Raw genomic sequence first — 14147 nt, forward strand, 5'->3', positions numbered from 1 at the left:
GTGATCATTTGAAAACATGGGGAAAGTTATCAGTTGTTTTGAGAACACTTTGCCCACAGAACAGGTTCAGGGCGTCACGCCAGAGTTCTGCAGAAAACACAGTTAAGCCCAGCTGCAACTCGTACGTGTTTCCTTCTGCCCCGAACGCCGGATCGTTCGTTCGCACAGAGACAGATGCGTCTGTGAGCAAATGTTGTGCACATTATATCCAGGACATCCAGGATATTCCAAGGAGACTCTTGCGGTCCTCTCATCGTAGAAATAATACCATCTTTCTTAAACGTTTCCTTTACCCAGGCAGACTTTTTAGGCAGGCATGCATATGTAAGTGAGCATTTTGTTGCATGAACAGGTAAAAGGAGTCAACCACAAATGATGAAGACCTGAAGAACTGCTGGAGACATACTGGTGGTTTCCAGTCTCTTCCATTGTATGTGGCAACCATGACATTCAAATTAGCCAGAGATATTGTTCTGTTGTGTTGAAAATGTCTGATTTAATTTTAGCTTCTGTGATGATGATGATGATGATTATTCTTATTATCCCCCATGGGAATATTAATGAAATATTAAAGCCTTTAAATAATAATAATAATTGTAATAATAATAATAATAAGAAGAAGAAGAAGAAGAAGAAGAATTTGCCTCACACTTAGGCTTCTTGTGTCTCTTTTATAATTTTAATGTTATAGGACTTGCAATGTCAGGCATGATAAAATAAAAATAAAAAACAAAGAAAAAGCCCAAAAGTATGTGTGTCATCTGTCTTCTCTTGGTGTTCTTTTTTGTTATACTCCAATTTTTACTTCCCATGCCACTAACCGTAGTATTTTTCTTATCATTCATTTACCACGACATTATACTGGTGCGTATGAAATATATATGCACTCTCTTTCTATCTCAATAAAATATTCTGTCTTTTGTTTGGCAGAATGATAACAAATGAAGAAGATTCAGCACTAACAGTGGAATGAAATTGTCAATGAAAGAAAAAAAGGGTTCGAGGGGAGATGATGGCCACACTGCACCCCAAGGAGGCTGATGGGATGGCCATGTGACATTTGCACCACTGGCTTTGCCCTTTTTGAAACTGGGGGTGGTCATTTCTCGTTTTTTTGTTCCTTACCCTTAGGGTCGTCTCACTTCGCCTGTCTTTCTTCTCTTATGCTAATTTCCGTCTCTGTTTCCACTTACTGCTGTTTTCTCTCCAGTTGCTATATGTTTACACCTAACTCTTCCCGCCTGCCATATTTAACAAGAGGCAGCCCTCTTCGGTATTTTAATTTCACGTTAACTTTGTGGTGCAGCCATACATTGTTCACTTGGGAAAATCGTTGAAGTACAATTATTGCTGCAGAAATTTTGCCAGTTTTTTCACTGACAGTCCTTACTGGATGAATGAGCTTCTGTGGGAATGTGAATATGAATATAGAAGTATGAAGAATAACTCTGCCAAACAGAGGTTTTTTTAATTTCGGATTGTCTGAAAGTAGCACAATGACCATTGGATCATATGTTTGTTCATTACAGAATGGAATTTATTTATAGAAAGTATTTGATGGGCAACAGTGTGTCTTAATTCCTGTTCAGTGATGCGCACGGCAGCTGTGGAGCGATGCCCACAGGCCATGTGATGACCACCGGACTGACCCTTCTCAGACCCGCTCGTCTGGTCAATCCCCTGCGGTCGACCTTCAGTTCACCTCGCTTGCTTTTTCTCGCGTCATATCTGTCGACTTTATTTCTGTACTGGAGAACATATTGTCTCGGCACGCCGGTTCCTTGCCTTTTTACATGGTGTGCCGTCACCGAGAGCACCGAACCGTCTGACGCGTGACCTTCCGTAACCCCAGAAGCCATCAAATTTTAACTCAAATCCGTGATCAGTACCGTGCCAGAGAAAGGTGGAAGAGCGTATCTCTTCAAAATTAGGATAGAAAAGAAACAACCTTTGCCTAAATTTACAGAGACGTACGTTTAAAGTCGACTTGCCGTATTCATTGTATAGCTTGCCGGGGGTCCAACATGAGGCCCGCTGTTTCACATATTGCGACCCCAAAAGAACACCTGTAAAATTATTAATACATACCGTACTTACTCTAAACACTATAAATTCCATTGAATTACATGACAATACAGTTACAGTGAGAGACACAATCGAACACACGGCACCTAATTAAAATAATAAACAAAATAAACACCCTATCTCCAATAAAATAACCTAGACTCTAAACCTATGGTTATGTTATTGTGAAGAACGGTTGTGGTTCTTATCTGCCGTGAGCAATGGACGTTCAGTCTGACTTATGCCTCAGATCACTGTAGGTTAATAACAGGAAATACTATTTTCCCCTTTTATTCAAACATGACATGAAGTATTATTAACAGATTTTGCACATTGGCTTTATGGCCTATAACTCAGCACAAAATGAAAACAGGTGACACGTGCAATTAAAGCCTTTAATTACCCCTTTAGCAGAATGGTCATATAATATTACAGTAGTAAATAATATGTCTTTAGGGTCACAGATCTCGTGGAATTGATGTATGCAGGGAGTCGCCGGCTCAGCAGTATCTTATGGTTTGAGCGCGACAGTCTATGACTGCAGCTCAACTTACTGAAGCTAAAGGGCATCCTGCTTCCTGAAGGCATGAGTCACTGAGACCCTGGAGCTCTTTGCCTCCTAGAACTGACCAATGGGAATCAGTGTCCTCCATGCATTCTGGGAAAAATCTGTTGATAGATTTGGGCTGTGGAGGGCCTAAGGGGTCCGGTGACACGAGACTGACTCCAGAACTTCAGCGTAGCCGCCGTAGAAGGGTGTGCTGAAATCCGTGTGCACCATGCAAGAGCTCTAAAAAAGAATGTGATGCCTTATGGAACACAAAAAAACATACTGGACACTGAGAAACTGCCATTTTGATTGAGGTGCATGGGAAGATGGCATTCAGAAAAAATGAATGATCTCCCTAACCTCTGGTTCCATTCATCACATACACAGATCAGCCACAACATTAAAACCACTGACAGGTGAAGTGAATAACATTATCTCGTTACAATGGCACCTGTCAAGGGGTGGGATATATTAGGCAGCAAGTGAACAGTCAGTTCTTGAATTTTATGTGTTGAAAGCAGGAAAAATGGGCAAAGCATAAGGTTCTGAGCGACTTTGACAAGGGCCAAATTGTGATGGCTAGATGACTGGGTCACAGCATCTCCAAAATGGCAGGTCTTATGGGGTGTTGCCGGTATGCGGTGGTTAGTACCTACCAAAAGTGGTCTAAGATGGACAACCAGTGAACCGGCAACATGGTCATGGGTGTCCAAGGCTCAGTGACGCGTCTGGGGAGCGAAGGCTAGCCCGTTTGGTCCGATTCCACAGAAGACCTACTGTAGCACAAACTGCTGCAAACCTTAATGCTGGCCATGATAAAAAGATGTCAAAACACACAGTGCATCGCAGCTTGCTGCGTATGGGGCTGCGTAGCCATAGACCAGTCGGAGTGCCCATGCTGACCCTCGAGTTCAAGGTGTTGACTTGGCCTCCAAATTGCCCAGATCTCGATCCGATCGAGCATCTGTGGGACGTGCTGGAAAAACAAATCTGATCTATGGAGGCCTCACCTCGCGACTTACAGGACTTAAAGGATCTGCTGCTAACGTCTTGGTGCCAGATACCAAAGGACACCTTCAGAGGTCCTGTGGAGTCCATGCCTCGACAGGTCAGAGCTGTTTTGGCGGCACAAGGGGGACCTACACAATATTAGGCAGGTGGTTTTGATGTCTTAGTTGATAGGTGTAAGATGCCACCATGCTTACCAACATCCAGCCCCTTCCCCTTTATCATCTATACAATCAATAAAAGTGTAGTAAGAGGAGTACCTCGTCTTATTTGTTGGGTAGGTCCTGTAAAAGCCAGTAAAAACACCCTCCTACAGTGGACTAGAAATAAAATTTATTCTACAGTTTTTATTTTTCAGACAGGTAATGTAAGAGCCTGGACATTTTTATCCATGACCTGAACATCCTGCATTAGAGAAGTGACTGAGACACCGTTTGACTAAATTACAGGGCTCACAGTCTGTCTCATCCAAAGAGCAAATTGTGTTGTTAATGCATGAGGTTTGTTGTAGGCGTGACGCCCAAACAGGCTCAATGGTTAAGGTTAGAACAGCCTTAAGAGTTACTGACACAGCTAGACATTAGGACCTGAGTAATTCAATTATCCTAAACTACCTTTTAAGCTTTTAAATGTCCTTTCCAGCAAAACATTCATTTAGAAAGCTATGTAATGCTCTGTTTACAGCAAATTACTATGCTTTCTCATTAATGTGTACAGCTAAGTGCTTACTTGACATTTTCAAACCCTCCCCTATCGTTACTTAATGTTCAGCTTTCTGGGGGAAATGTTCATCTTCATTCAGCAGGCTGTGCCGCATTGTATTTTGCGTCTTCCGGGTCTTTTATTTGCAAATGACAGCCTCAAAGCACACAACTTAGAAATCGAAGGAATGAAACCATGTGCAATATGAAAACTTAAGTATTCCTCAATCATTGTGTCACCTGACATTCTGTTCTAGTTATAAAGTTGCCAAGGGTCCACTGGCTGAAGAAGGTGAAGGGTGGACCAGGTGTGGTTATACCTTGTACAGGGCTCAGATAACATGACAGAGCATGTAGCTGATGTCCCGAACACTGAACAAACCCTGAGATTTGAGGGGGTTCCATGCTTGGATGGCTTGAGGGGGATGTCCTGTATGATGATATGGCAACCCTGAAGTATTGTGGCTTTGCGGAGCCTGTTCGATTAGCTGTCTGCCAAATAGAACGATGACTGGACTGTTGGGTAATCTGGACTTTGTTCCCTTAAGCCGCAAAGCTACGAAGGGGGCTAGAAGGGTCACCAGAAAACAATAAAACACATTAATAAATCTTAGAGGACATGTGAACCACCTACCCCTCTCAGCATCACATACAATCCCTCTTCTCCATAAGCCTTGTGCATAAATCCCAAATGTTCCTGTATCTCAAAAAAAAAATTAGTAGGAAGGCGATCAGGAATTGTCTGTTCTGAGTTTTATGCAGCTACTTGTGTGATGAACATTGGTTCATATGGTGGAAAGAAACAAACCAGCTGTAGTTAAGAATCACACGTCTGCAACTATGTCTCTCTTTCTCCTAATGTAATGCACACGTTGTATTTCTCTGAAATGTACGTCCTTTTGGAGAAAAGTGACTGCTAAATGAATAAATGTAAATGTAATGTAGAAGTAGAGAACAAGGGTCATGAGTTCAGTGCCCTTTATTACTCCCATATTGAAACTAGGGTCATTCATTACTCCATGTTAACCCCACCTGCATAATCTCTGAAATCTGTGCTCCTGCACATGTCCTTAAACTGTTCAGCCACCACAGTCATTAAGAGAAAAAACGTGCTCAGCAGTCACTCAGGATTTTGCTGTAAAGTCTTTGGCTTGTACCCATCATGTGCTTGTCATGGTACAAATGGCAGGACTTCATCATAGGCTATCATCCTTCATACACGTTGCTTCCGAAGGTACGTACTACGAGCCAAGTGCAAGTGTGCCCCCCAATGGTTGGGAAAGGTGTGTTTTTTCTGTGCAGAGAAAAATTGTGAGCGCAGTGACACGGTAGACATATTCCAAACACATATCTTACCTAGAATATATATGACATGCCCTAAATCACCGGCATGAATTTAGCACAACTTTGAATGGGGTGGTTTGTGTAATTTCATGTGATCAAAGAAATGTAACAGCATTTGCATTTACATTTATTCATTCAGCAGATGCTTCTGTTACTTGACAATTTAGAGGAAACAAAAGCACATTTCACCGCAGACAAACACCTTTAGATACAAACACGCGACTCCCAAACCACAGTCGGTTTGTCCGACAGCACACTTTTTGCTGGCACACTTTACCAGTAGCTGCATACAGAACTGATATGAAATATGAAGGTAATGGCGACTTTTGGTGTGATGAACATTTATCAATCTGTTAGGAGGTCAGGAGAGAAGTGAGTACATCTGCAAATATTAAGTATTTCTCAGTTCATAAATGTTTATTAAGCTCTAACACGGGGCCATCTTATAAGGTCCTGTTTCATCACACCGAAATTTACCCGGCAACATCTGCCGGTGTCATTATTTTGGCTAATAAGGAAGTTTAGATAACATGCAGAATTTGACGCTATGTGTACACAGGACACTACAAAACATTTCTTCCACATTTGTAATTTCTATTTACCGTAAAGGAGGAAATCTGCAGCGTGAGACAAGGAGTAGAAAAACTACAAAAAGCCCGACGGGGAAGCCACTTATGCCACTTGAAATCTGTCATTTTCAATAATAGAATTCTATGGCAGGATTTGCATACTAATTTGCATAACTATAATTTTGCATAATTTGCCGCCTGCAAAATTAGGTAAAAAGTTCATTTCCAAGGCTACACGTACTCGTCCGTGTCATGCAGTCTTGCTGCGGTTCACAGTCATGTCGTCCTCATTCTAAGCATCCTTCTTGAAAACCTGGAATTTATATCTGATGCCACACTCCTCCTGAATTTCATCTGGAACACCAGGGAACCTTTTTGAGAAGATAAAAGAAGCAAAAACACATAAATGCTATACTTTTTTTAAACTTTTCAGTATAGCTTATGCATGCAATTTTTTCAGAAGAATGAGAAAAGATCTGATGATAGACCCTTAGAGTTACGGTTGGGGTTAGGGTTAGACATGACATGTTTATTCTTATTTACAAAAAATATGTTTTTTTCTTGTTTCATGTTAATATAGCTATAAACTGTATTGTTACGATAGTCTAAATTTGCTCACAGATAATGGTACATCTTTATATTTGCATGCATACCTCTACATGATGGTTTTCACAGCCCTCACACCATTCACACCCCTGTTATGACCCTTCACATATGAACAGAACCCTCACAGCCAAGGTAAGGCCCTCCGCTTCAGACCATCTTTACCTGTCCTGCAATCTATAAAGGCTCTGGTCAAACTCTGGGAAGAAGGTGTCGCAGTCAAAGTCAGCCATGATGTCAGTGAGGAAGATGAGGTCACACCAAGGATGTTCCAGGGCTTCCTGTCGATAGAAAGGTCAGTCGAGGCCGAACTCACACTAAACAGGGTGGTGCAAACACAAAAAAAAGAACTGTAATAAATAAAATGTTCAGAATTCCCGTGCACCCACTCCTCATGTAATTGGTTAATTATTTCTGTGAAATCATGCCGTTCGGAAAATTCTTATGCTCAAAAATTCCAGCAACTCGGCCCTCGGAACCCAGCGAAGGTTGCGGTCAGCGAGCTGCCACATAGGAACGCTAAGAATTTTACAATGCTGTGGCGGAACATCTGCTTCAGTCTTCGGTTGGCATAGCTGCCGCAGGCTGATACTCACTCTGTACAGCCCCACTCCTCCTGTGATCCAGATGGTCTCCACAAGATCATCAAGTGGAGGAGTACAGGCCAGCCTGATGACACTGTCAAAGTCGCTGCAGATGTAATGAGCGTGTTGGGGCACCGCTCTGAGAAGAGGACAAAGATATCCATCTCATTCTGAGAAATTATGGAAGAACTGTCAAAAATTATTGCAATTTAAGTCCATAACTAGGCGTTCTGAGTAACCTTGAACCTCCTATCTCTATCCCGTTTCTATGATCCGGAGCCCCGTTCCAGGAAGCATCTTTTGCGGAGCAAAGTAACTCAAGTTCACACTAAGAGCTATTCAGGGCCCAGAAGTTAGGGTTCCTAAAGTCAATGTTGTCCCTCCTCTAGAGACCAAAATGTTTATTTATATACTTGTTGACCTGAACATACCTAAGAGTCCTGCTCAGGACGACGTGGAGACTGTTGGCAAAGGGATGCAGACTTTCAGGGGTAGAGAACCAGCAATGCTTGCCCCAGACTAAGAGATTCTTCTTGTCTGCAGAGCAGGAGAACTCAGTCATTACATTTATATGATCATTTTATGAGCCACTGAAGGCCAGATGTTGCTAATTATTTGGATTTCCAGAGGAAGTCTGGCTTTTCTGAAGGCTTTTGAGACATAAATATTGGTTTACATTACCTTAGACGAGAGTTTTTGTCAAAAACTGGATCTTCAGCTCAAAAGCACTTTGCTGGTAACATCACTGCTAACGTTAGCAAAAGGAGCGTTGCTGTCCGGATGTCTTTCCTTTAGTAACGTAACCAGTTAAACCCTTGACTCTGCTGGGGGCCACTATGCACGGAAGATTTTATGCTTTGATCAGGACATAAATTTAGAAATGTCATATATCTTGCAAATCAATCTCCAGTACCTGTTCACCTTACTCCTTTCCTAAAAATCCTGCAGTTTTACTTATCTGATTCTTAAGAAAACTGGACAGAGAAAGTATGTTTTCCTAATGACAGTGTGTATAGCTGGACTTTTTCCCCCATTTCCCCCGTTAGAAATTTTGGAAATGTGGACAAAGGTGATGTAATTAAACAGCATGACCAGACCTGGTCAGCTTTCTGTAAGATTTCCATCTCTATTCCAGTTTTTCACCCAGAACTTCACACTGACTGCATGTCCAAAGAGTTGAGCAACAAGTGAACCCGCTCAAGGAAATCAACAAAGCTGTGATGAAACCTTAATTGTTTTGTTCCAACATGTCCATTTCCTACAGACTGTGCTCTGCAGTAGCCACAACAGCAAGGATGGCGTAAATACAATTAAAGTGGAGTTTGCACGTTCTCCCCGTGTCTGCCTGTGTTTCCGTCTGGGTGCTCTGGTTTCCTCCCACAGTCCAAAGACATGCTGTTCAGGTTCCCCCATAGTGTGTGAGTGACAGAGGGAGTGTGTTCCACTGATGTATGGATGAGTGACCCAGTGTAAGTAGTGTATCTAGCAGTGTAAGTCACCTTGGTGAATAAGGTGTGTGGGCTGATAACACTACATAGAGTTCATTGGAAGTCACTTTGGAGAAAAGCGTCTGCTGAATAAATGAATGTATATGTAAGTGAATAAAATACCTGGGTTGGAAACCATCGTGATTGTGTCCAAGAAAAACCGAAATTCCTTCCTATAAGAAAATGGGGAAATAAGCAGCAGAAATACATCGTTATTATATTTTAACGAGGTTGCATAACCTGTGTAACTGCAGTGTACTAAATTGTTACAGATTAAAACTGAACCATTTCACAGGATGATCACAGCACGATGTGCAGTGGACAAAGTATAGATGACACACCCATGTTGGCTGTAAAGCACAGTGGAAGGACAGCAGATACAATACTTTGTAATGACATTTCACACATGGAAATAAAACCAAAGGAAGGAGTGATACATAAAGCCAGGATGAGGTCGCTTTGAGGTCGACAAAGAATTACTGTAATGGTTGTCCACAACTTCAATAAAAATAATAATTTATTATTATTATTATTATTACAAAATGTAAGTTTCTCACACTTTTTCATTTTGGTACAGATCTACTGCAATCCATTATGACATTATGATGCTATACACATATTGTCATGTCTGCCATGGAGAGTGATGAATGTAACCACCAGGGGCCTCTGGGTCCCAATAACCAGGCAGAATGTGGCACAGCTGTTCCCAATGATTCAGTTAGAGAAGAAGTTATAAAAGATAAACAACAAGCCTACAGGGCTGTGGATCCTTGATCAGTTACATTTATTCATTTAGCAGACGCTTTTCTCCAAAGCGATGTACATCTCATTAAAAATACGTGTGCATTGCATTAGGAGAAGGAGACACTTAGCTGCAGACGTGTGATTCTTAACTACAGTTAGTTTGTTTCTTTCCACAGTATGAACCAACGTACATCTCACGAGTAGCTGCATAAAACTCAACATCGACGAATTCTTATCACCTTCCTACTAAATTTTTTTTTGGAGATACACAAACATTTATGTACATTACAGGAGTAGCTGCGTAAAGGGTTATCCGGGCAGTTACCCACTGCCTTTGGCTCCGATTCTCTAAGGGACCTTGTGCCCTGTGTACCTGCTTGTTTCCGAAGTCCTTGTCGCAGTGTGTTTCTGTTCCAGCCCTGACTATCTGTCCTGTCCTCTGCTTGACTGCTGTGCCCCTGTCCCGCTCCTGTCTCTCAGCCTTCTTGAAGCCATGTTCTCATGCGCTTGTCCTGTTACACTTATGTTCTTTGTTTAAAGTGCTGTGTTTCTCTTTGCTCTGTTTCTCCTCTCACACCTGTGTTCTAGCTTCTGATTTACTCTCTAAACCCATGTTTTCACTCTGCATGTGAGTTTCACACCCCTATGTCCATACAGGGACATTACAATAACACACCTCTGTGCTTGTGACCTCTGGACATGACACATATATTCACTTTAACTCATATGTATCCATTTATCCCATTAAAACTCTCTGCATGTTCCCAGTACGACCCACTGCAATTTATGTACAATACAGCCACCAGAAGTATATAAAATTATATATAATCAGTATAACCTGCCGTCATTTTAAATAACTGATCCACTAAAAGCCACTGTCTATATAGATCTATAGACTATAACACACCGTATCTCTATACACACATAATAGATCCACTGTAACACAGTGTAACTCTAAATACACTATGTTGCCTATGCTATCACCGTAACCTGTAATAACTCTACATACATAATATTCATTATAACCCATAATAACTCTATATACAGAATAATCACTGGGTCCCAATAACCAGGCAGAATGTGGCACGGCTGTCCCCAATGATTCCACTGGGGACGAAGCTATAAAAGGCAAACCAGCCTGAGGAGGCCAGCCGGCCGTTACAGACGCACCCCATGCTGGCTGAAGATGATGACCAACCGCCATAACGGACGAGACGCACCTTGCTGAACTGGGAAATCAAATTATCATACAGCAACAATGCCATTTTTACCTGTAAACTGACTTAAAAGTCTTATTTAATCTAGAATGCCTAGGAGGGGAGGGGTTGGCAGGGGTTGGCACTGGCACTAGCACTGGCACTGGCACTGGCACTTAGACCCCCAGAGGTTTTTTTCTCCCCCAACTTTCAGTTGGAAGTCTTTTGTTCCTTTCCTCCGTGGCCAGTAGGCATACTTACAGCTTCATAAAAGCATTTTTACTATGCTAGTATGTAGTCAACTGTCTTCTTTGTTTCTTTGCCCTATGCCTGTGTTCGAACACTGTGTCATTGTGCGAGAAGAGTGCTCTATAAAAATGAACTGAATTGAATCACTGTAATCCGTAATAACTCTACATACATAATAATATGCGGGGTCACACAGTGAGTAGCACTGTTATCTCACAGCACCTGGGTGGTGCGAGAGACATGGGTTCCATCCCCACTCAGTCTGTGTGGAGTTTGCATGTTCTCCCCATGTCTGTGTGGGTTTCCTCCCACAGTCCAAAGACATGCTGTTTAGGCTCACCCACAGTGTGTGAGTGACAGAGAGAGTGTGTTCCACTGATATGTGGATGAGTGACCCATTGTAAGTAGTGTATCTCCCAGTGTAAGTCACCGCGGTGAATAAGGTGTGTGGGCTGGTAACACTACATTGAGTTCATTGGAAGTTGATTTGGAGACAAGTGTCCGCTCAGTAAATGTAATAATCATTATAACCTGTAATAAGTCTATATATACTGTAAAGACCCACGTTACTGTGTGTTTGGATGGGAAGATTTGTTTATCCTAAACAGTTGCATTATGGGAAAAATGTGAACGAAGTGCGCAACCACTGGGGGGACTTACGAGCACAATAAAGGGGTGACCGTGCTTGCTAATAGACGCAAGAAAGAGCCTGGGAAGGTTAGATTGAGGTGCAGGTCTCTCAGGAAACGGGATCCTCGGACCGAGACCATTATTTTCTTGTGTTACTACTACTATTGCTGCTGTTGAAATAAGCGTTCGTGAACACCGCCTGCGCCTCTTTCTTCGCCTCTTCCAAACCCAGAGCGCCGCTCGACAAAAATACGACGTAATATTCATTATAACCCATAATAAGACAGTCACCTTAAAACCATGTAGGTCATTTTCATTGTGAAACTTTAAACTTTACTTTGTTTCTTACACTCATGATTCGGTAGAGACCAGCAGAGTAAGACTCCCTTCTTCCTCCTGCCCTCAAATGAAAAGGGAGGGATGAGCAGCGCTCCGTCGGAGCGGCTCCTGTCGGCGGCTGACGGCGGCTGCGGGTCCGAGCGGTGAGCGCTACTCACGGCAGGTTCCAGGGCAGCTCTCCCTCGCGTCCGATGCCCCGGTTCTTGCACGCGGCGGCGATAAGCCTTATCGGCTTGGGCTCGGCCACGCCCCCTTGGACAAACATGCTGCTCGGCCGGGATACACGCAGCTCTCTGCGCTGACTCACGGTCCGCGGCTGCTTTTATACCTCGGGGGGCATCTCGCTACAGCCCCGCTGCTCACGTGGACATGTATTATGCAAACAGGGGGGCGCATAATAAACCACGGGCAAAGGGCGGTGCAGCGGCTCCAGATGTCCGCCTTACCACCTCATCACGATGCATATGTGTGTGTGTGGCTGCAAGTGTCAATGAAATAACCAAACGCAGGAGTAGGATCCATCCAGAGGAAAGCCGTAGATTCCTCGCAGGTGTGGTCTTTGACACAACTTGGGAATGTAACATCTCATCACGCTTAAGATCACGTACGAAAGAGGGACAGACCAGGTTCTTCATTACTGGGCTACCGTGGCTTCAAGATCTCAGATGTGTTGTTGAGGTAGAGACCCTCACTCCTATCCCACCCTAAGCTCCGCTTGTAACTAACCCAGAAACAGGCAAGAAATTATGAGTATGACTGATTACAAGAATTATGAATGAGTGAGTGAGTGAGTGAGTGCGATTACCAAAGACATGGGAAGGAAGTTTCATCAAAACCATCTTAGAGAAGGGTACTGTGGCCAAGTTGTGGAGCAAAAACATCATGCTCATTGATTTAGCAGACTCTTTTCTCCAAAGTAACTTACAGTTATTTACCCATTTATACAGCTTGGTCATTTTTATTGTATCAATTCCAGGTAAGTACCTTGCTCAAGGGTACTACTGCAAGAGGTGGGATTCAAACCTGGGTCCTTCGAGTCCAAGACAGAAGCTGTACCAACTTACAAACTTACACTACCTTCCTGTTGCCCACACAGTCACTTTGTTTGTGGAATGTAAAGTGGTTTAAAGAACTCAGGTAGTGAACAATGCTGAACAGGGAAGGGAAAAAGCAGTCATCTTTCACTTTGTCCTCAAAAACTGGACAAGAGGATGTGAGGTACAAACTAGAAGAAGTCCACAGGCCAAGAGGCTTGTTTTCCTACAGTGAAAGGTTTTGGTGGCTCTGTTACAGCAGCTGAGGGCCATCAACACCGGTGAAGGACAGGGCAAACGCAAACAAATACAAAACAATTCTACATAAACATTCATCCACCGGGGAAGGGTTTCCATCCTGATGGAAGTGGAATATTCTGGGACAACAATGTTCCATCCACCGTGCACGAGTGGCTAATGAATGGGCTGACTAGCAGTGTAACCCACACATCACCTCCACCCTGAAGAGCAGATTTCAGCCCAGCCGAGCACTTCTGGATGATTCGGAAGCTGCACCCGAGTCAACATTTTCCACCGACATCAAAACTTAAAATTATGGAAGAATGGTGCTATAATGGCATTAAATCATCTAAATATAGTCAATCACGGGAGGAAAATGTAGCACCATTCTGTTTGCTACAGATGCACAACTTCTGAAAAGTCACATTGTCTGCAGAGCCTAAAGCACTGCTGGTGTAGGACATCCACTCTTCAGAGCTCAGTTTCATGCTCAACATGAAAACATAAATGAAGCCTGAAGAAAAAAAAAAAAAAAATTTACTCTTTCATAATCATGTTCCCTTGTCTTGATCTGTTTTGACTGCTGAATGATTTCCTTAATTTTTATAGCAAAGTGAAGCCAGTTTATTATCAACTTTGATTAAAACTTAACTGACCCCCAGTCTTTTATTTAGAAGGAATTCATTTATATATCTGTTTGAGTTATATTATGTTCCTTATTGGACCACCATGACCTACCGGAGCATATGTATCGAAAGTAGGTTCTACAGATATCAGCAGTTGTGCTGAGGAGATACAGCTTTCA

General features: G+C 42.7%; 1 protein-coding gene across 1 annotated transcript; it reads right to left on the bottom strand.

Moving 5' to 3' along the window:
* Positions 1-5747: 5747 nt before the first annotated feature.
* LOC108935897 (dihydrofolate reductase) lies at positions 5748-12351 on the bottom strand. Its single transcript, XM_029252419.1, has 6 exons — positions 12227-12351; positions 9034-9083; positions 7855-7960; positions 7436-7562; positions 7005-7120; positions 5748-6607 (listed from the first exon to the last, which is right to left on the bottom strand). The coding sequence occupies exons 1-6, from the start codon at positions 12331-12333 to the stop codon at positions 6529-6531; spliced, it is 585 nt and encodes a 194-aa protein (XP_029108252.1). The 5' UTR covers positions 12334-12351; the 3' UTR covers positions 5748-6528.
* Positions 12352-14147: the final 1796 nt, after the last annotated feature.

This window comes from Scleropages formosus, chromosome 5, assembly GCF_900964775.1.
Source record: "Scleropages formosus chromosome 5, fSclFor1.1, whole genome shotgun sequence".
NCBI classification, from domain to species: Eukaryota; Metazoa; Chordata; class Actinopteri; order Osteoglossiformes; family Osteoglossidae; genus Scleropages; species Scleropages formosus.

Bases quoted from the DNA above. Each gene is read 5' to 3' on its own strand.
- LOC108935897 (XM_029252419.1), bottom strand. From the start codon at position 12,333: ATGTTTGTCCAAGGGGGCGTGGCCGAGCCCAAGCCGATAAGGCTTATC. The intron at 9,084-12,226 runs GTGAGTAGCGCT...ATTTTCTTATAG, and splicing joins GAGCTGCCCTGGAACCTGCC to GAAGGAATTTCGGTTTTTCT. The intron at 7,961-9,033 runs GTATTTTATTCA...CCTGCTCTGCAG, and splicing joins CACGATGGTTTCCAACCCAG to ACAAGAAGAATCTCTTAGTC.